This window comes from Mirounga leonina, unplaced genomic scaffold (assembly GCF_011800145.1).
Source record: "Mirounga leonina isolate KUSES-001 unplaced genomic scaffold, KU_Mleo_1.0 Mir_201, whole genome shotgun sequence".
Taxonomy (NCBI): domain Eukaryota; kingdom Metazoa; phylum Chordata; class Mammalia; order Carnivora; family Phocidae; genus Mirounga; species Mirounga leonina.
In genome coordinates, this window is record NW_023270504.1 from 27090453 (window position 1) to 27111771 (window position 21319).

The 21319-nt window shown below is 40.5% G+C and overlaps 1 protein-coding gene across 3 annotated transcripts in view; it reads right to left on the reverse strand.

Moving 5' to 3' along the window:
- The window catches only part of TIGAR (TP53 induced glycolysis regulatory phosphatase), a 32749-nt gene extending 11993 nt beyond the window's left edge, over positions 1–20756 (reverse strand). For 2 of the 3 annotated variants that reach the window (XM_035028438.1, XM_035028437.1), the window contains exons 1-3: positions 20598–20756; positions 11894–11931; positions 7664–7785 (exon numbers count right to left, since the gene is read on the reverse strand). In XM_035028438.1, the coding sequence (XP_034884329.1) occupies positions 7664–7785; positions 11894–11931; positions 20598–20629 (192 nt within the window). In that variant the 5' untranslated portion in view covers positions 20630–20756. The remainder of the gene's footprint in view (positions 1–7663; positions 7786–11893; positions 11932–20597) is intronic. The other variant, XM_035028439.1, reaches the window with a different exon arrangement.
- Positions 20757–21319: the final 563 nt, after the last annotated feature.

The following is a 21319-nucleotide window of genomic DNA, read 5'->3' on the forward strand; positions in this document are numbered from 1 at the left end:
GAGCGCACATGGAACTTGTGCACTCGAGAAGACCCACATACTGGGTCACAAATCAGGTCTCAACCGATACCAAAAGATTGAGATTATTCCCTACATATTCTCAGACCATAATGCTTTAAAACTGGAACTCAATCACAAGAAAAAATTTGGAAGAAATTCAAACACTTGGAAGCTAAAGACTACTGTGATCGAGAATGTTTGGGTCAACCAGGAAATCAAAGAACTTAAACAATTCATGGAAACCAATGAGAATGAAAACACATCAGTCCGAAACCTATGGGATACTGCAAAGGTGGTCCTAAGGGGGAAATACATAGCCATCCAAGCCTCACTCAAAAAATAGAAAAATCCTGAATTCACCAACTAACTCTACACATTAAAGAACTAGAGAAAAAGCAACAAATGATGCCTAAGCCACGCATTAGAAGAGAAGTAATTAAGATTAGAGCAGAGATCAATGAATTAGAAACCAGAAACACAGTAGATCAGATCAACGAAACTAGAAGCTGGTTCTTTGAAAGAATTAATAAGATCGATAAACCACTGGCCAGACTTATCCAAAAGAAAAGAGAAAGGACCCAAATTAATAAAATTATGAAAGGGGAGAGATCACAACTAATACCAAGGAAACAGAAACAATTATTAGAAATTATTATCAACAACTATATGCCAATAAACTGAGAAATCTGGATGAAATGGAGGCCTTCCTGGAAACCTATAAACTGCCAAGACTGAAACAGGAAGAAATTGACAACCTGAATAGGCCAATAACCAGTAACAAGATTGAAGCAGTGATCAAAAACCTCCCAAAAAAACAGGAGTCCAGGGCCTGTTGGATTCCCTGGGGAATTCTACCAAACATTCAAAGAAGAAATACCTATCCTCCTGAAGCTCTTTCAAAAAACAGAAACAGAAGGAAAGCTTCCAGACTCATTCTATGAGGCCAGCATTACCTTAATCCCCAAACCAGGCAAAGACCCCATCAAAAAGGAGAATTTCAGACCGATATCCCTGATGAATATGGATTCCAAAGTCCTCAACAAAATCCTAGCTAACAGGATCCAACAATACATTAAAAGGATCATCCACCACGACCAAGTGGGATTTCTCCCCGGGATGCAAGGGTGGTTCAACATCCACAAATCAATCAATGTGATAGAACACAGTAATAAGAGGAGAGAGAAGAACCATATGGTCCTCTCAATTGTGCAGAAAAAGCATCTGACAAAATACAGCATCATTTACTGATTAAAACTCTTCAGAGTATAGGGATAGAGGGAACATTCCTCAAGATCATAAAATCCATCTGTGAAAAACCCACAGCGAATATTATCCTCAATGGGGAAAATCTGAGAGCTTTTCCCTTAAGATCAGGAACACGTCAAGGATGCCCACTCTTGCCACTATTGTTCAACATAGTACTAGAAGTCCTAGCAACAGCAATCAGACAACAAAAATAAATAAAAGGTATTCAAATTGGCAAAGAAGAAGTCAAACTCTCTCTTTTTGCAGACGACATGATACTTTATGTGGAAAACCCAAAAGACTCCACCCCCAAATTACCAGAACTCATCCAGCAATTCAGTAATGTGGCAGGATACAAAATCAATGCACAGAAATCACTTGCTTTCTTATACACTAACAACACAACTGTAGAAAGAGAAATTAGAGAAACGATTCCATATACAATAGCACCAAAAACCCTAAGATACCTCGGGATAAACCTAACCAAAGAGGTAAATGATCTATACTCTAGGAACTACAGAGTTCCTAGAACTCATGAAAGAAATTGAAGAAGACACAAAAAGACGGAAAAACACTCCATGCTCTTGGATCGGAAGAAGAAACATTGTTAAAATGTCTATGTTACCCAGAGCAATCTATACCTTCAACGCCACCCCGATCAAAATTCCAATGACATTTTTCAAAGTGCTGGAACAAACAATCCTAAAATTTGTATGGAATCAGAAAAGACCCCGAATTGCCAAGGAAATGTTGAAAAAGACAAACAAAGCTGGGGGCATCACGCTGCTCAATTTCAAGCTATATTACAAAGCTGTGATCACCAAGACAGCATGGTACTGGCACAAAAACAGACATATAGACCAATGGAACAGAATAGAGAGCCCAGATATGGACCCTCAACTCTATGGTCAAATAATCTTCGACAAAGCAGGAAAAAATATGCAATGGAAAAAAGACAGTCTCTTCAATAAATGGTGCTGGGAAAATTGGACAGCCACATGCAGAAGAATGAAACTCGACCATTCTCTAACACCATACACAAAGATAAACTCAAAATGGATGAAAGACCTCAATGTGAGACAGGAATCCATCAAATTCCTAGAGAACATAGGCAGCAACCTCTTTGACATCAGCCACAGCAACTTCTTTCAAGATTCATCTCCAAAGGTTAGTAAAACAAAAGCAAAAATGAACTATTGGGACTTCATCAAGATAAAAAGCTTCTGCACAGCAAAGGAAACAGACAACAAAACAAAGAGACAACCCACAGAATGGGAGAAGATATTTGCAAATGACACTACAGACAAAGCACTGATTTCCAAGATCTATAAAGAACTTCTCAAACTCAACACCTAAAAAACAAATAATCAAGTCAAAAAATGGGCAGAAGACATGAACAGACACTTCTCCAAAGAAGACATACAAATGGCCAAGAGACACATGAAAAAATGTTCATCATCATTAGCCATCAGGGAAATTCAAATCAAAACCATACTGAGAGACCACCTTACACCAGTTAGAATGGCAAAAATGGACAGGGAAAGAAACAACAAATGTTGGAGAGGTTGTGGAGAAAGGGGAACCCTCTTACACTGTTGGTGGGAATGCAAGTTGGTACAGCCACTTTGGAAACCAGACCAGTGTGGAAGTGCCTCAAAAAATTAAAATAGAGCTACCCTATGACCCAGCAATTGCACTCCTGGGTATTTACCCCAAAGACACAGATGTAGTGAAAAGAAGGGCCATATGCACCTGATTGTTCATAGCAGCAATGTCCGCAATAGCCAAACTGTGGAAAGAGCCAAGATGCCCTTCGACAGATGAATGGATAAAGAAGATGTGGTCTATATATACAATGGAATATTACTGAGCCATCAGAAAAGATGAATACCCAACTTTTACATCAACATGGATGGGACTGGAGGAGATTATGCTAAATAAAATAAGTCAAGCAAAGAAAGTCAATTATCATATGGTTTCACTTATTTGTGGAACATAAGGAAGAGCATGGAGGACATTAGAAGGAAGGGAAAAATGAATGGGGGGAAATCAGACAGGGAGATGAACCATGAGAGACTATGGACTCTGAGAAACAATCTGAGGATTTTAGGAGGGAGGGGAGTTGGGGGATGCGTTAGCCCAGTGATGGGTATTAAGGAGGGCACGTACTGCATGGAGCACTGGGTGTTATATGAAAACAATGAATTGTGGATCACTATGTCAAAAACTAATGATGGGGGCGCCTGGGTGGCTCAGTCGTTAAGCGTCTGCCTTCGGCTCAGGTCATGATCCCTGGGTCCTGGGATCCAGCCCCGCATCAGGCTCCCTGCTCTGTGGAAGGCCTACTTCTCCCTCTCCCACTCCCCCTGCTTGTGCTCTCTCGCTGTCTCTCTCTCTGTCAAATAAAATCTTAAAAAAACCCCAAAAAACTAATGATGTATTGTATGGCGACTAACATAACATAATAAAATAATATTTAAAAAAAAGAGAGAGAGCACAACAAACTGCCCAACAAGATAGAATACAGAAGCAGCAGTTTGAAAAACACCTGGGAAATACAGGAGGGAGAGTTATTTACTAATCTCAGAGCAAGTCCAGAGGGGCAGCAGTCCCAAGGAGACTCCTCCAGGAACAAAGGAGCTGACACGCACCATCTCCCTCCCCAGCCCCAATGCACACACACATGGCCCCTGGAGGACCCAGCGAGGCAGACATTCACTACCTAACTTGCTAACACTGCCACCCCACCCTCCAGCACCTTGTGGATCCACCGCCTTCAATACAATGTTGGCCCCGCCCAACCAGGGTGGTGCCACAGGTCTGGCAGTGCGTAAGTAGCCCCGACAGTGGCCAGCACCACTCCAAAGTGACTCCTGCCCTGGGAAGAGGGAAAGATAAGCACACACCCGAGTCACACTGTGGCCCCAGCAGTGGGCTGAAGGCAGACAGCCGGTCTGATGGCAGGCCCTGGCCACCAATGAAAGCTTCTTGGAGCACAACACAGGGAAAGCACCCTGCAGTCTGGTGCTACCACAGCTCTGGCAAATGCCTGGTCCAACTCAACGCAAGCCCAAGACAGCCCCACCAGACTGGCCCACTAACAACACAGGGCCAAACCCTGCCCACCACAGGCAAAGAGAGCCATTGCAGATGACTGGACTGAAAGCAAAAGCGGCTTAGCCTTGACAGCAGGGTGCACACAGCACAGAGGAGACACCCCTGAAGAGTCCGGTGCTGGTGAAGAGGGGACACTGCGCTGCAGGGCACGACAGGACGTCTTCACAGGCCATGACTTGCAACAGCAGGAGATGTAGCTGACTTTCCTGACACACAGAAACAGACACAGCGAGTTACACAAAAGGAGGAGACAGGGATATGCCCCAAATGAAAGAACAGGACAAAATCACAGCAAGAGACCTAAGTGAAATGGAGATAAGTAATATGCCTGATAGAGAATGTAAAGTAACGCTCATATAGATACTCACTGGAGTTGAAAAAAAAGTGGAGGACATCAGTGAGACCCTTAACACAGAGATAAAAAAGAACCAATCAGAAATGAAGAACACACAAAATGAACTACTGGGACTTCATCAAGGTAAATTCAATAATTACCTATCAATAATGACTTTGAATGTAAATAGACTAAATGCTCCAATCAAAAGAAATAAGATGACAGAATGGATAAAAAAACAAAACCCATCTATGAGCTGCCCACAAGAGGCTCATTTCAGGCATAAAGACACATGCAGATGATTGAAAGTGAGTGGATGGAGGAACATTTATCATGCAAATGGATGTCAAAAGAAGGCTGGAGTGCAATACTTATATTGGACGAAATAGACTTTGAAACAAAGACTGTAACGAGAGACAAGAATACTATATAATAATAAACAGAACAATCCAACAAGAAGATATAACTATTGTAAATATTTATGCACCCAACATGTGAGCACCCAAATACATAAAGGAGTTAATAACAAACATAAAGGAAGGAACTGATAGGAATACAATAATAGTTGGGGACTTTAACATCTCCCTTATATTAATAGACAGATCATCTAAACAGAAAATCAACAAGGAAACAGTGGCTTTGAATGACACACTGGACCAGATGGATTTAACAGATAGATATATTCACAACATTTTATCCTAAAACAACAGACTACATATCCTTTTCAAGTGTACATGGAACACTCTCCAGAATAGATCACATGTTAGAGCACAAAACAAGTCTCAATAAATTCAGAAAGACCAAAGTCCTACCATGTATCTTTTCTAACCACAACAGTATGAAAATAGACATTAACCACAAGAAAAAATCTGGAAACATCACAAATACATGCTCTTTACCATGTTTAAATAACATGCTACTAAATGATGAATGAGTCAACCAAGAAATTAAAGAGGAAACCAAAAAATACATGGAGACAAATTAAAACGAAAACACAAGGTTCCAAGATTTTTCTTTGGGATGCAGCAAAAGCTATTCTAAGAGAGAAGTTTACAGCAATACAGCCCTACCTCAAAAAGCAAGAAAAATCTCAAAAAACAACATAACTTACACCTAAAGGAGCTTGAAAAAGAACAAAACCTAAAACCAGCAGAAGGAAGGAGATTATAATAAAGAGCAGAAATAAATGAAGTAGAAACTAAAAAAAGAATAAAGCAGATCAATGAAACAAAGAGCTGATTCTTTGAAAAGATCAATAAAACGGATAAACCTTTAGCCAGACTCCTTTAAAAATAATAATAGAGAACTAAAAAAGATCAACTGACAAAAAAAGCCCAAACCAATATTAAAAAAAAAGAAAAAGAAAAAAAAAACCCACAACAACAAAAACACCCTAACCATATAGGTATGGGTCTATTTCAGGTCCCTCAATTGAGACTCTTCATTTTTCCTTTTTTTTTTCCTTTAAAGATTTATTTATTTATTTGAAGGAGAGAGAGAGAAAGAGAGAGAGAGAGAGCATGAGCATACACGAGTGGGAGAAGGGGCAAAGGGAGAGAATCTCAAGCAGACTCCCAGTTGAGCGTGGAGCCTGACGTGGGGCTCGATCCCACGACCCATGAGATCATGACCTGAACTAAAATCATGAGTTGGACACTTAACCAACTGAGCCACCCAGACACCCCCATTTTTCCATTTTTAGTCTTCTTTCTTCCTTAATTTTGGGATGTTCTGTTTCTATGACTTCATGTTCACTGACCTCTTCTTTAACAGTGTCTAACCTGCTAGTAATCCCCTCCTGTGAAATTTTCATTTCAGAATATTATATTTTTGATCTCAAGAAGATGAATTTGGTTCTTTTTATATCTTCTATTTCTTTCTTCATTATGTTCCTCTGAGCACAGATCAGCCTCGCTGTTAAGGTGTGACCTTTCTGAAGTTTCCACCGTATGCTTGATGTATTTAACAAAATCTCTCCACTCTGCGTGGTAGGAACTCAAATCATTCCCAACCTGTGGGAGCTCTTGACATTGTCTGGCTTCTGGCTCCCCAGCAACTGTTCTCTCCCTAGCAGTTATGTTTTATACCTGGCCTCATGCAATTTCACCTACGCACATGCAGACTCTAGTCCACCCAGAATTTCAGGGGATCCCTATCCATATTTCTAGAGTTCTTTCTCTGTGCAGCTCCCTCTTCCAGCACTCTGCCCCACAATCTTTAGTTATTTAATCTCCCCAAATTCCAAGCATTGTCTTCTCAATTCACTGAAGTCACTGGCTCTATCTGGCTTCTCCTACCAGCATCGGGAAATTACGTCAGGTGGAACACCAGGACAATCCAAGGGCTCACCTCATTTGTTTCACTTCATTTGGGGATCACAGGCCCACACCGTCTGAAGTCTAATGTCTGCAAACAGCTGTTTCATAAATTTTGTCCTCTTTCTCTAGTTGCTTATGCAGGGAGACTGTATTCCAACCCTGTTATTCCCTCATGGTGAATTATTCCCTCCATGGAGTCTTTAGACATTTATTTGGTTCCTTTTTAATTCTCTGGGGTCATTTTTATAGTAATCTGTTCCCTAAAGATATTTCAAACATGGCTTTTATTTCTTTAGAGTAACATAGTTGTTTTCTTTTCTAACTGTGTCTGGATTCCAATATTTGATGTCTTTGTGGGTTAAATTCCCCCGTCTGGTGTTTCTGCTGGCTCTCTCTCATAAACCTTCTTTGTCTTTTTAAAGATATTTTGTTAGACATTTTCCCCAAACTACTTTAATTTAAAAATTACCAAAATAAAATAAAGTACAAAAGTAAAATGAAAAGAAAGAAGTTCTGTTGGTGGGGGAAGGAGAGGAATGGGTATGGTATCTGCATGTGACTGAATTTCCTACAGACTCAGGAAGCAGTTTTCAAGGTTATAACTGTTGAGACTCTTTACTCATCAGTCTAAACCTTGACTTTAACTTACCTGCTTTGTCCTCATGAGGTCACTGGAGAAAACATGAGTAAACTTCACATTATTAAGAAACATGCCAGCGGCAGCTGCTTGTTTAAATCCAGTTTCTGAAAGAGGCTCATCTATTCCTTGTCCTGTGGTAGTCAGAGAAGGAACAATAACATTCAAATATAAAGATAACAGATGCAAATAAATTACATGTAAGAAAATATAAATAGAATTTATCTATATTTTATTAAAAGATTTCCTTGGGTACTTTTCTATATAACTTTTCAGAGAACCAAAAAAGCAAGTAAAATTAAGCTATAATCCTATAAAGGCTCAGGTATTCAAATGTTTCCCAAAAGAATGTCTGCCTAATGGGAATCAGATGATGATGAGAATTCAGTTGTCTCCAGTTCTCCCCTCTCTTGTGTCTGCCCATCCCTTCGTTAGCTGTTATTTTCTTAATGCTGGCTCTGATCTTATATTCTCAACCCAGGCGCTGCATTTGAAAGGTAGGATCCTCACCTAAAAAGTTTCCCTTCTTTACCTCCACTGCCCAAATGTTCAATATTGTATTATTTCCCCTCACCCTTGTTCCCTTCCTCCTTCATTCCTTCCTTTTCCTTAAAAAAAAAAAAAAAAAAAAAAAAACTTTGGAACCTTCATTTCCAGGAGAAGGGCTGATTAAACACTCTGAAGCGCCCTCCTATTGCGAAAGAACTAAATGGGTATGTGTGTGTGTGTTATGTGTGTGTGTGTGTGTGCATGCTGCTCACAGGATCTAAGGAAAGTCTCTAAGAGGAAATGCAAAGCAACCAAAATACCCTGAGCTGAAACCTGAATATTAACATTAGAAAAATGGAGTTGCCAGGATATCAGCACAAGCAAGGGGGCAGCTGGGGGAGGGAGCCTGCTGCATGGCACAGCAAGGTAGTAGGACTGAACTCAGCATTCCTGGAAGCCAGAGACCCTACAAGGAAGTTGGTATAGTCTCAGGTCAATAGTAAAATCAAATGCAAATTCGCTTCAGAGCAAATCTGACTGAATAAAGGCTAACACGTTTCCTACTAAGTTAGAGCAAATAATAGTTCAGTCAGTAACTTAACATACAAGAAAATAATTCATCGTGAATGAAAGTCAGCAGAAACAACAAAAAAGAGATTCAGAATCATTAATACTTCAGACATTGAAATCAGCAAATACTACAAACTGTGAATAAAACATAAAGACGGAATCACAAAAATAAGCAAGTAACAAGAACTCATCAAAAACGACCAGACAGCTTTCTAAAAGAACCAGACAGATCTTTTAATAATGAAAAATATTATGAATTGTTGAGGAGGTAAACAATCCTTCAGTGGATAAAGGGAGATTCAGTAACAGAAAGGCTTAATGAACTCATAGACAGGGCTGAGGTATTACCCCACATGCAGCACAGACAAAGGAGATGAAACACATCTCACATCTATTAGAGACATGAAGGACAGAATGATATTCCCTAACATACATCTGACTGGAACTCCAGAAAGAAGAAAGAAAATATGAAGAGATAATGGCTGAGAATTTTCCAGAAATGATGGAAAATCTACAGATAAAACACGAAGCAGGATAAATTAAAAAGGAAAAAAAAAAAAATCCCTTCTAGATATATTAAGGGAAACCTATAGAATACCAAAATCAAACAAAAGATTTTAAAAGCAGTTGCAGAGAAAGACTGATTGCCTACCATGGAACATGATTTGGCTGAGAGAAGACTTCTTCTTAACAGGAGCAATGGAAGCAAAAACAAAAAACAAAAAAACAGCACAATAACAAGTGCTAAGAGAACTGTCAGTCTAAATTATCTAGGCTAAAAAAATGCTGAATAGAATAAAAATAGAATTGTCTAGAATAGAAACAATTAAAACTATCTTTACCACCAACCAATCTGCTGTAGGGGACCTTTCAAAGAAGATACTTCAGGAATGAAGGTCTGAGATGCAAAAGAAATGAGAAGGAGAGAAACTGGTAAATATATATGTAAATCTAAACAAACATTGTCTAAATAACAAATCAAATAATAATGCCTATGTCGTGTGGTTAAAAAAGGATAGGACTAAGATACTAAGCAATAGTCATATAAGTTCCTTGTATTTTGGGGGAAAGGAGATAGTGATATTATACTTCATTAGATATGAATGGTAAAAATTTAAAGGTAACAATTGAAAGAATGGAAATAGTTTATCATTCCAAAGCCAGTAGGGAAGGGGGGGAGGGGTAGGAGAGGGAGGAGGGGAGGGGAGGAAGAGAACCAAAATCAGCTAAGTAGTATTTACAAGGTAACACTTAAGACATCAGCACCCAGAAAGGTTGAAAGGAAGGCAAGAGAAAAACATACCAGGTGAATTCCAAGCCCAAACAGCTGGAGAAGCTATATTATACTCACAAATGCAAGACTTTATGACAAAAGTCTTAGGATTGTGAGGATACTATAAATAATCAACGATCCAATTCACTAGGAAGGCAGAACAATTTTTAAACCTATATATGTATGTGCCTCATAAAATAGTCTCTAACTACATAAGAGCAGAACACACAAAGCACAAATTGATAGAATGTCAGGTACTAAACTATAAGTTGGCCACCACAATGGGAAATTCTACATCTCACCCATAAATTGGTATTTCAGTCATGCAGGCAAATTAATAAATTTACAAAATTAGCAAAGCATGGAAGATTTGAACAACAAAACAGAGGTTAATTATTTGACATATAACTCGAAACCCAACAATCAGAAAACACAGATTTTTCTCAAGCATACAATGGTAGATTTATAAACACAGCATGTTAACAGATTTCGAAGAGTATCATCAAATAAGCCATCTTGTCAGAATACAAAATGTAATTGGAAGTCAATCATAAAAGAGAACGAGCAAAAACAAAAAGCCCAGTCATCTGGAAATTTACAAAATAGTTCTAAATAATTCATGGCTCACTGAAGAAATCATAGTGGAAATTTAAGACACCTGGTGCTGAATACCTATGAAATGACTACATATCAAAACTGTAGTTATGCAACAAAAATGGTATTTGGAAATATATAAGCCTTGAATGCTTTAACTTAAAGAACTAATAAGCATCTAACTGACAAAGTTAGGAAAAGAACACAAAACCAGGTGTGTCACACCTGGTGTGTCAAAACCAGGTGTGACCACAAAAATTTGTATTCCTGCTCCGCTGTTAGTGTCTAATGAAATGAGACAGGTGGGCAGTACTAAAGGACAGGGTGGTAAGGGACAGAAGTACAGAAGCTAATTTGGGTTGGGCACATGTCACTGGAAAACAAAGGTTCATTTAATTATCAGACTAGTTTTCAGAAGACGGAGTGAGGCACTCTGGGTATGAAAATCAGGTTCTGCAAATTCTAGATGTCCCTATCCAAAAAAATAAAACTAAATGTTTTTATAATCACAGCCCAGAAATAGCCTGTCTGGGGCGCCTGGGTGGCTCAGTCGTTAAGCGTCTGCCTTCGGCTCAGGTCATGGTCCCAGGGTCCTGGGATCGAGCCCCACATCGAGCCCCACATCGGGCTCCACATCGGGCTCCCTGCTCAGCGGGAAGCCTGCTGCTCTCTCTCCCACCCCCCGATTGTGTTCCCTCTCTCGCTGTGTCTCTGTCAAATAAATAAATAAAATCTTTAAAAAAAAAAGAAAAAGAAATAGCCTGTCTGGCTGAGAGATTACCCAAGATATTCTTTAAAAGCTAGACTTGCTGGATCATAGGGAGATTAAAAGATCTGAACCCAAATTATCAGAACAACAGAGGAAGAATCTGTTAGAATAAAGTAACAATCCTGTGTGAGAATAGGAATTCGCTTTTTACACCTCTTGTTACTACTAAAAACAATATAACTATCTTAGCAGAAAAATACCATTAACACCAGCCAGCAAACTTCATGTTTCCAAATAGGAAATCATTTTAAATCACAGCAGTTATATTTTAAGATCACTAGACAATATAACTCTTCAATCAGCTGACTGGGGCCACTTGAAGCTACCTATAAACAACTTAGAATCCTATTCTTTACATTCAGTTCACTTAAGAGACTTACTCCTCTTGGTGACCATCTGCTCTAATCGTATTTCTATGGCTATGACAGTTTCTCTAATGCTGTTCACAATACGAGCTGCCCCCGGTCTACCCTCCCCCTCCCCCAATCTGATTAACTCACATATCACATTAACACTAAAGGAGACAGCTAAAATAAAGTATACTAACCTTGAATTATTTTCTCCTTGTTAAATCTTGTTTCTCCACTAAAATAGAGAGGGGGGGAGAAACCTTTATTACCAAACCAGGTTATTTTTGAAATGAGAAAAAAATCACCAATGAAAGGTAATGATATTCACAAAGGCAGCATATGAACACTGTAGCATACTTCATAATCTAACCCGTAAACATAAAACTTGTTCTAACCTGCTATTTGCAATCGTCTACTCTAATGTATTTAGTTGATGAGCTAAGAATTTCATCCTGCCCCAAATTAAAATGTGTAACTCATGAATCAATCGTAAGTAAATTGTAAGTAGCAAATTCTATGAAAATACATATATAATTTTTATTAAATAATCTTGTGAAAATAAATGATGTTGACTAAAACTCTTTTTACAAGCAGCAGGAGGAAACCATGAGTCCATCTGTTGCTGGACTGAATAAGCAAGTGCAAGGGAACCTGAATTCAGGGGGAAAGAAGGCCCCAAGCCTTCAGACACCCTGGCTTCTCCCAGCTCCTAGAGCTCAGACACCCTGGCTTCTCCCAGCTCCTAGAGCTCAAGCTGTTCCTTCTTGTAATGCTGACAACTATCTTGCAGACCACACTGAAAAACTGAGGTTTCGGTACTATGTTTTGAAGAAGTCAAAAACCAAACCGAACCAATTCTGAAGCCACCAGAAGAGGGAAAGGACTGGAAACTTTATCACAAAATAACCATCAACTGAGGCTGGAGGGGAAAGAGAGTGAAGCGGGATGTGCTACCTGGACCAGACCAGACAGCAGGACATACCTGCAACAAAAGCAATCAAGTACACGAAAAGCTATCAAGAACTGAGTGGAAAATTCTTTGAGGCCTTTTTATGTGCTAAGTACAGTGCCAGGCACTGGAAACGGAGACACAAAGGACCGGGAGTGGACTGGGAGAAAGGAGTTGGCTTGTTCTGTATGGACACTGGACACAGAATTGGAAATGATAGGTAAAAATAGTAAATAGGTTTCTTCAGATCAAGTTGTTTCCTCATTTGGTATCAAATGCCCACATATTTATAGATTTCTATGTCAATGAGAGGTGAAAATCCTTTAAAGTAAACTTCATTGCCATGTAGCAGGCTGAGGAACAAAACTGCTTTGGCTGTATCCTTAGGAGCTTGGTTAGGCTTGAGTGACTCTGTTCTTTGTCTGTAAAATGGGGACAATATTAGCCCTATTTACACAGGACTCTTGGGGCGCCTGGGTGGTGTCAGTTAAGTGTCCGGCTCTTAATTTCTTCGGCTCAGATCTCGGTGGGGTTTGTGGGATCGAGCCCATGCTGGGCTTGCACTCGGGTTGTCTGAGATTCTCTCTCTCCCTCTGCCCCTCCCTGCCCTCCTCACCTGTGGGCGCACTCTATGTCTCTCTCTAAAAATAAATAAATAAATCTTTAAACAGGACTCTTGGGGTAACTGAATACAGGCCAAGCAAACTGTTTATCACAGGTAAAGTGTTTAAACACTGCTCAGCTTTAAAAATAAACAAACACTGCTCAGCTTTTAGTAAGCACTCAATAGTTCTGTTTATAGGTCATTCTTGGACAGAGCTACACAGAAATCAAAGATTCAACTTAATGCATTTTAAATCTTGTAAAAATTGTGAAATAAACAATATAAACAAATAACATACCATAAAACCAACATTCAGGTGACCCCACCCAAGTTGACAGATCATCACCTCCAGCCTCCTAGACCTTGTCTCTTTCTGATCACAATGTCCTCCTAACCCCAGTGGATCCACTACCTGGACATTTAGATGCCCACTTGCTTCACCTTTCTTCATAGCTTTCCCACCCATGTATAGCACAGATTAGTCCCCCTGTTGTTGAACTTGATAATGAATTGCTTCTTACAGTATGTAGTCCTCTATGTTGCTTCTGTTCTTTAACATTGTTTGTGAGATACATCAATGTTGTTGAGGGTGGCATACTTCTTACGTACTCATTATTGTGTAATATGCTTAAGAGTTTACCACAATGTATTTATATAGTCTACTGTTGATATTTACATTGTTTCCAGTTTAGAGCTAAGCCGCTGTGACTATCTTTGTACAGAGTGCATCAAATTCTCTAGGGCAGTGGTCCTCAAAGTGTGGCCTCTGGATCAGGATCACTGGCATTGCCTGAGGACTTCTGGAAATGCAAATTCTCAGGCCCCACCCCAGACCCCTGAATCAGAAACTCAGAGGTTGGTGTCCAGTTATCTGTGTTTTAATAAACCCACCAGGTGATTCTGATGCACATTCATGTTTGAAAACCACTCGAGGACTGACAAATTACTCTTTTTGTAAACAGTTATATTGGAATACAGTCACACATGTGTTTGTATGTTGTTTATGGCTTCTTTCACACTATAATAGTGGACTTGAGCAGTTCAGACAGAGTGCATGGCTTGTATAGCCTAAACTACTTCCTACCCTTTAATTAAGTTTGCTAACCCACACCTAGTGATACAGGCCTAGCACTAGAATTGCTGAGCCACAGAGTATGCAAACATCCCCCAGCAGCATTTCACATCCTCTCCAACATTTAGTAATGTCAGAGTTTCCCATTTGTGCCAATTTGGCACTAGAACAGTTTATCTCAGTTTGATCTGAATTTGTATTTCCCTGATTACTGTGAAGGCTCATCACCCTTGCTCTGTTTTAAATAAAGCACTAGTTAAAAAACAAAACAAAACAAAAGCCCTCACCTGGGACTGATTTACACAGATCCAGAAAGGAACTCCATCAGACCTGAGAGTCAGAATCACAAACCCAGGCCTCTGCCTGGAACCCTTGTCCATTGTTTACAGAAATAGTTGTTTGCCAACTCTGCCTACAGCAGTGGTTCTCAAACTTGAGCGTGTATCAGAATCCCCTGGAGGGCTTATTAAAACATAGACTGCTGGACCAGGCCAATAGGTTCTCATTCTTCAAGACCCAACACAGAGCGAGCTCTCTGTGGGAGTCTTCCCTTCCCAGCACATTTCCCCACCTACCTATCCCATTTAAACACCCCAATGCTATACTTCCATTTTACCCAGCACCACTATTAAAAGTTACCACCGGTATGCTAATTAACTTTTTTAGTTGTGTGTCTACCCTGGCTCCAGCTCCTTAAAGGCACAGCCAGAGGTTGCCTCGCCCTAACATACTCATTACCTGGAGAAAATCCTGGGAAATAACAGAACCTCAGTGTATGGCCGTCTGAAAATACCTATCAAAATAACAAATCTGTTTGCCCTTTGATCCCGCAACCCTATTACTGGGAATGTTTACATTCATCCATATTTAAAATAATACTTGTAACAATATTATTTCTAATAGCAAAAAGATGGTAAATAACCTAATCGTCCATTACTAGGGAACTGGTTACATTAACAAATAAATGGTGGTGTGGCTACATAATGGAATACTATGTAACTGTGTCCCCTAAAAAGAGAGTGATTTATGTAAAGATATGGAAAAATCTCCGAAATATATTAAGGAGAAAAAGCAAGGTGCAGCATAATATTAAAAAAAAAAAAAATGTTACCTTTTTAGAAAGGTGGTAAATAAGAATAAACATTTGGACCTGCCACAAAACAAAACAAAGAAAACACTGGAAGGATACATGAGAAACTAATAAATATGATCATCTAAGGGGTGAGAGGAGAAGAGGTTAAGACGAGGGAGAACTGTTCTGATTTCTAAATATGTGGATGTAGCTTTAAAAAAAATGTATGACGGGGCGCCTGGGTGGCTCAGTCGGTTCAACGTCTGCCTCGGGCTCAGGTCACGATCTTCGATCTTCGGGTCCTGGGATAGAGCCCCGCATAGGGCTCACTGCGAAGCAGGGAGCCTCCTTCTCCCTCTCTCCCGCCCCTGCTCATGCTCTCTCTTGCTATCTCTCTCTCTCGTAAATAAATAAAATCGTTTAAAAAAATGTATGACAAATAAATGAAATGTCTCAGAACTGTTTACCACCGGTTTGTCATTATTCTCATTGTTGTGGTTAATGTTAATAAAACATGTCTTATACTCCAAAATTTATTCAGAATCATACAAAACAGATGTGAAAGAGTATATGAATCTCTACCATTCAGACAGAGAAAGCTTCCAGGACGATGATGAAGAAATTGTCATTTCTAATACAGAAAATGATTCCCAAACATTGGATTCACTTCCTGTCTCAGCCTTCTAATTTTGCTGAGTGAGGTCAAGAATAAAAGAACTGCTGTTAAATATAAGTAATGTCCTCTTTAGACAGTAGCTTGGTAGCCAATTCAATTTCCAGCAAAATTCAAAGAACCCTCCCTCTGCCATGTTTACTTTTATAAAGGAACTTCAAAAGCTTTTGCCTACTTTATGCCAATCACAAGCTCTCCTGCTCATTTTATAAATTTAAGATCAAGGATGAGGAGAAATTTAATAATTTGCCAATCCAGGTTTTTACAAATCATACAAATTCAGCAGATGATAATTTTTTGTATGCTTGCTAAAAAGACAGCTCACGATTTTAGTTCAATCTCAGTAGCTGATTTGATAAGATGCAGAATAATATAAAAGATTCTATTATCAAAATGTCATACTATAAAAAAATGGAATCTCAGTACTTTCTGACAGTTTTGTAACAGTACTGCCACACCATTTAACTATTTTTGACAAAGGGAGGAAAAAAATAGCAATGATATAATGAAGGATTTTATTTAGCTATAAGTCAATAGACTGCTGCCGACATTAATTACTGTATTATTAACAATCACTGGCATTCTGCTGGGCATTTTTTATTTTTTGCCTTTAAATCACTTTACAAATATTACAGAGCAGGAAACCTAGAAATAGAATTTTTTTCCCCAAAACTTTCATATATATTTACTTTCACAGCTTTTATCAGCTTTATCAAGAGGTTTGCATAAATCCTTACGGCAACTGTATAAAGGGTTTTTTGGGAGTGGGAAAGAAAAGTAGGAGCCTAAAATAGTTTTACTATTTTTTTTTTTAAAGATTTTATTTATTTATTTGACAGAGATACAGCGAAGAGAGGGAACACAAGCAGGGGGAGCAGCAGAGGGAGAAGCAGGCTCCCCACTGAGCAGGGAGGCCAATGTGGGGCTCGATCCCAGGACCCCGGGATCATGACCTGAGCCGAAGGCAGACGCTCAACAACTGAGCCACCCAGGCACCCCTAAAATAGTTTTACTATTAATCTACTTCCCTTAATGAAAGTTTGGCTTGTGATAGAGACAGAGAAGGTAGAGGAAGCTGAAAGGTCAGAGGGATATATTTCGAAGGAGTCAGGAATAACACTACTCATTTTCAAAATTTCCAGTGTGATCCATTTCCAAAACAGAACACCTGACTCTGCAAGAATCCAAATGCTTATGCCAAGAAGTTAAGTCTTATGACCAGCCATTTATAGGCCCTACAAATATGCATCATTCATTTTGTAGGTTATTACACTGTTCTTCACTTCAAAAGATATTTTATTTTGTTAGCTCTGGTTTACATTCTATGGCATTTCCTTAGAAGTCATTTATAAGGCTTAATTTCCCAATCATATCCTTTAAATAATTTAAATTCAATCAACAAGTATTGTTTGCCACACGACGGAGATAAATCATAGGAAATTAGTACAGTTGGGGGCATGTTTTCATATGCTTTAGTGTACATGGAAATGCAAAGCCTCACCTGATATTTAATCATGAATACAGCTTTATCCTAATTCTTCTCTACCAATTAATTCATTCAAAAACATGGAAGATTTCAAGGGCTAGTAACACAGAGACTTTCACTAGATAGGTTGAGGGGAAAAAAATGTAACACACCCAACTCATGATATGTTTTTGTTTATAAAGAAGTTAGTCGTAGTTGTAAACGGTCTCCCAATTGATCAACTGTATTCTCAGAAAACAAACACCACAGTAACATAACAATCCCATAGATGTTTATAAAAGTTTATAGGTGATCTAATATTTACTGTGCTTGTTTTATTAATGACCAGACTGGCATTCAACAAAAAGTAACTGCCAATAGAGGTAGCGTAAGGAAAACAAGCCAGTTTTGCTATCAATGACTTTACTAATTTATCATCTTTGAGTCAATAAAAGTAAACTTAATTTAGTTTGTAAAAAAAATTTTTTAAGTTTTAAGAGCCAGCTAAAAATGGAAGTGAAATGGGATGGCTTTGCAGGCAACTAATTGCAAACACACAAATAATTTCAAGGGAACTGGGGCCTTTCAATGGATTGTGTAAGTGATGGAAATGCCAACCTACGTATATTGGGGTTTTCAACAATGCTGTACTACAAGATCATAAGAAGTTACAGTTTAATAATATTGAAAGACTTCAAGTTTGAAATCTTGGATATTGTATTCCAAAAACGATACATACCCCATAAATATGATGAAGACAAACACACATGTAGTAACAGCGCAAGATTCATAAAGGATTTGGTTGAACTTAAAGAAATTGCATTTCAAAGTTTTCTTGCATTATCTGAAGAGGCATCATTCAATAAAATTATCCATCTCCTAAAACATACTGATCATGTCATCAGTTTCAAAGCATCTATCTTAATTATACAGAATCAGGTAACAGAAAAGGCTGGTGCTATTCCCAATATTATGCTAAATGACCCAATCTTGTGAATTCCAATGAGTCATCATATTTAACTATGGTGACTATTATTAACCAAGTTTGAAATCATTTCTTTTCCTGAAAGAATCTTCAATTCTTAGCTTGGAGAACTCAGAAGGGGAAAGAGGGATGATCTAAACAGAGTTAACCATAACTCTACCAATTATTTCAACACTTTAACTTCACTTTCCCACAAATAAAACAGAACAAAGCAAACTATTCTTATCACTCTTTACAATTACATTAGCAGAAATAAAAAGTAGCCACTAAGTGATATTCCAGCAATCTAAAACACTAGGTTTTAACTCAATTAAATAGGAGGCAGAAGACTCAGCGGTTGAGAGGATGGGCTGCAGAGTCTTACTCCTTTGGTTCAAATCTCAGCCCCCCATCTAGCCACGTGACTTCAAGCAAGTTACATGCCCTCTGCATCCATTCCCTCACCTGCTAACTGAAGAGCAGTCCTCACCTCATTGGACTGTTGTCAGGACTTAATTACAACAGGGCCTGGCACATAGTAATTTATAAAGACTTATTTCTAAATTGATTCTTCATAGGATTTCTTTAAGGAATCAATTTTTAAAATCAAGCCCTTTTTAAGAAGCAGGGAAGGGACAAAATCCACATTCATATAACTATTGTCCAATAAGAATCTAAATAGACATCATCCTACTTTTCAAGGGATGGTTAATCCAGATTTCCTACAACTTCAATTACATGTCAGACACTGTGCTGTAACACTGGAAAAATGAGGGCTCCCATTTCCTTCTCTGCTACCAGTAAGCTATATGCCCTTAAGTAGGTCATAAAATGGTCATAAAGCATTCTATAAAATGGGGGGGGGGGAGGTGGGAAAGAAGAGACAGAGAGAAACTCGATTTCTGGTTTAGTCATCAAAATCCTGTGAGTCCTAAAGGGATAATTCTGATGATTCACAAGATTATCGTCCTATGAAGGAAGAAGAAGACAAAAAGAAGATAGCAGTTAAAGTCAGCTTGACCAGGTTAAGTCCTATTAGTACTCCTTCTGAGCTCCGGAAAGTCAAAAATGGTATCTTATTTATCTGTATAACCCAGTACACTGGCACGCAGTGCACAGAATGCTGGTCTGGTAAAACTATACGTAAATATTGAGGATTAACTACATTTTTATTAGAGATGTCCTCGGAGAATTAGAAGTTATCTAATTCTTGAGACGGATTTCTTCCCCTCCGTTGCGCTATACACTTTGCCTTTGCCTCATTTAATTCTCACACTAGCCCAGGGAGGTAGGTATTATCATTACCCCATTTACTATATCAGGAAACTGAGGTCGTAAAGATTACGTCGCTTAACGGAAGCCCTGGTTACAAGGCTCCTCCAAGCCAGAGCCCGGATTCTAACCCAGGTCTATCTGGCTTGAAAAATCTGTGCTCTTAACCACCCTGAACTGCACTTCCACTGACACTCGGCCAATAAGCGTTCAGAAGGAAAAAGATAACAGACATAAAGACGTATCTGCCTTTAGCTCCACCGTGTGATGTTAGGATAAAAATATGTGTTCGGGGTGATGCGGTCGGCCGAGACGAGGGCGGAGGCCCTCTTCCTCTGCCAGCAGTGTAATCTCCGGAGGGAAGAAATAAATCTCAGATCCGTGCCTGCGGCTGCCCCGGCAAGCGAAGGGGAACAGCAGAAGGCAGCCGGCACAAAAAGATCTGCCTTGGACAAGCCATCCCGCAAATTCTTTAGAATCCGCCGGGGAGCGAAAAGCGGCGCACGGGGAAGTCCGGCGACAAGGCTGTCTGTCTTCAGTTTTAACTCCGCCAAGTGCCCCCAGCCCTCCGCGTGCTCATCCGCAGTGCGGGACTCAGGATACTTAGGACCCGCCTTCCTCGCTCGGCGGGGCGGGGGGACGGGGCGGGGGGCGGGGGGCCAAGGGAGACGGCCCCGGCGAAACCACCTTCGAAACAGCCGGGTCCAAGCCAGCCCTCCGAGGGGACAGCAAGCGGGGGAGGGCGGGGGAGATACCGATCAACGGTCTCTTCACCCACTCCACAACAGCTCACTGACCAGAAGGCGAGAAGGGCACCCTGCAATACTCACTGCCGGACGACGGTCAGAGCGAAGCGCGTCATCTTCCTGGCGCCCGGAGACAGGGAAAGTGCTCGCCGCAGCTGCCCAGCTCGCGTGCCCCGCACCCTCCCGCGCGCCGCTTCCCCGCACTGCGGGACCCCTCGCCCACACCACTTCCGCCAAGCCCCGCCGGCCGGCCGGCTCCGCTGCCATAGGCCGAGGCGGCCGTCTACGTCATCCCCGGAGGGCCAATCAGGGCGGCGGAAGGCCGGCAGGTCGGAGGAGACTGGTGAGCGTCGAGGCCCCGCCCAGGGCCGTGGCGCTTGCGCCCCTGCGCGCAGGCCTGTGATTGGCGCGCGGCAGGTGCGTGCGGGGCGGCCCTGGAGTCCGCAGTGGAGGTGATTCTTGCCTCGGCAAGTTTGGATCGGGGAGATTCCGGGTAGGTGAGGGAACCAGCTCACGGTTTGGGGTTGATTTCATTTGAAGCTGTAATGCAGCTAGTGGCCTTACCTCAGGGGTGTACAGCGCCAGACACATTGGGTCCGATGAGGTTTTACTGTTAACCCCTAACACTGGGGATGTAGGGTCAGCAAGGTCTGGGGACTTAGACCCACCCGGTTTCGGTCCTCGCCTGCGCCTTGACAGACACACTCCTGCAGCAAACTTGAGGCAGGTTTGTTTTGAGCGCGTTTCTAGACTAGGCCTCATCCTTGGCCTGCTGAGCCCGGTTTCACCGAAGACCCCTGCGGAGC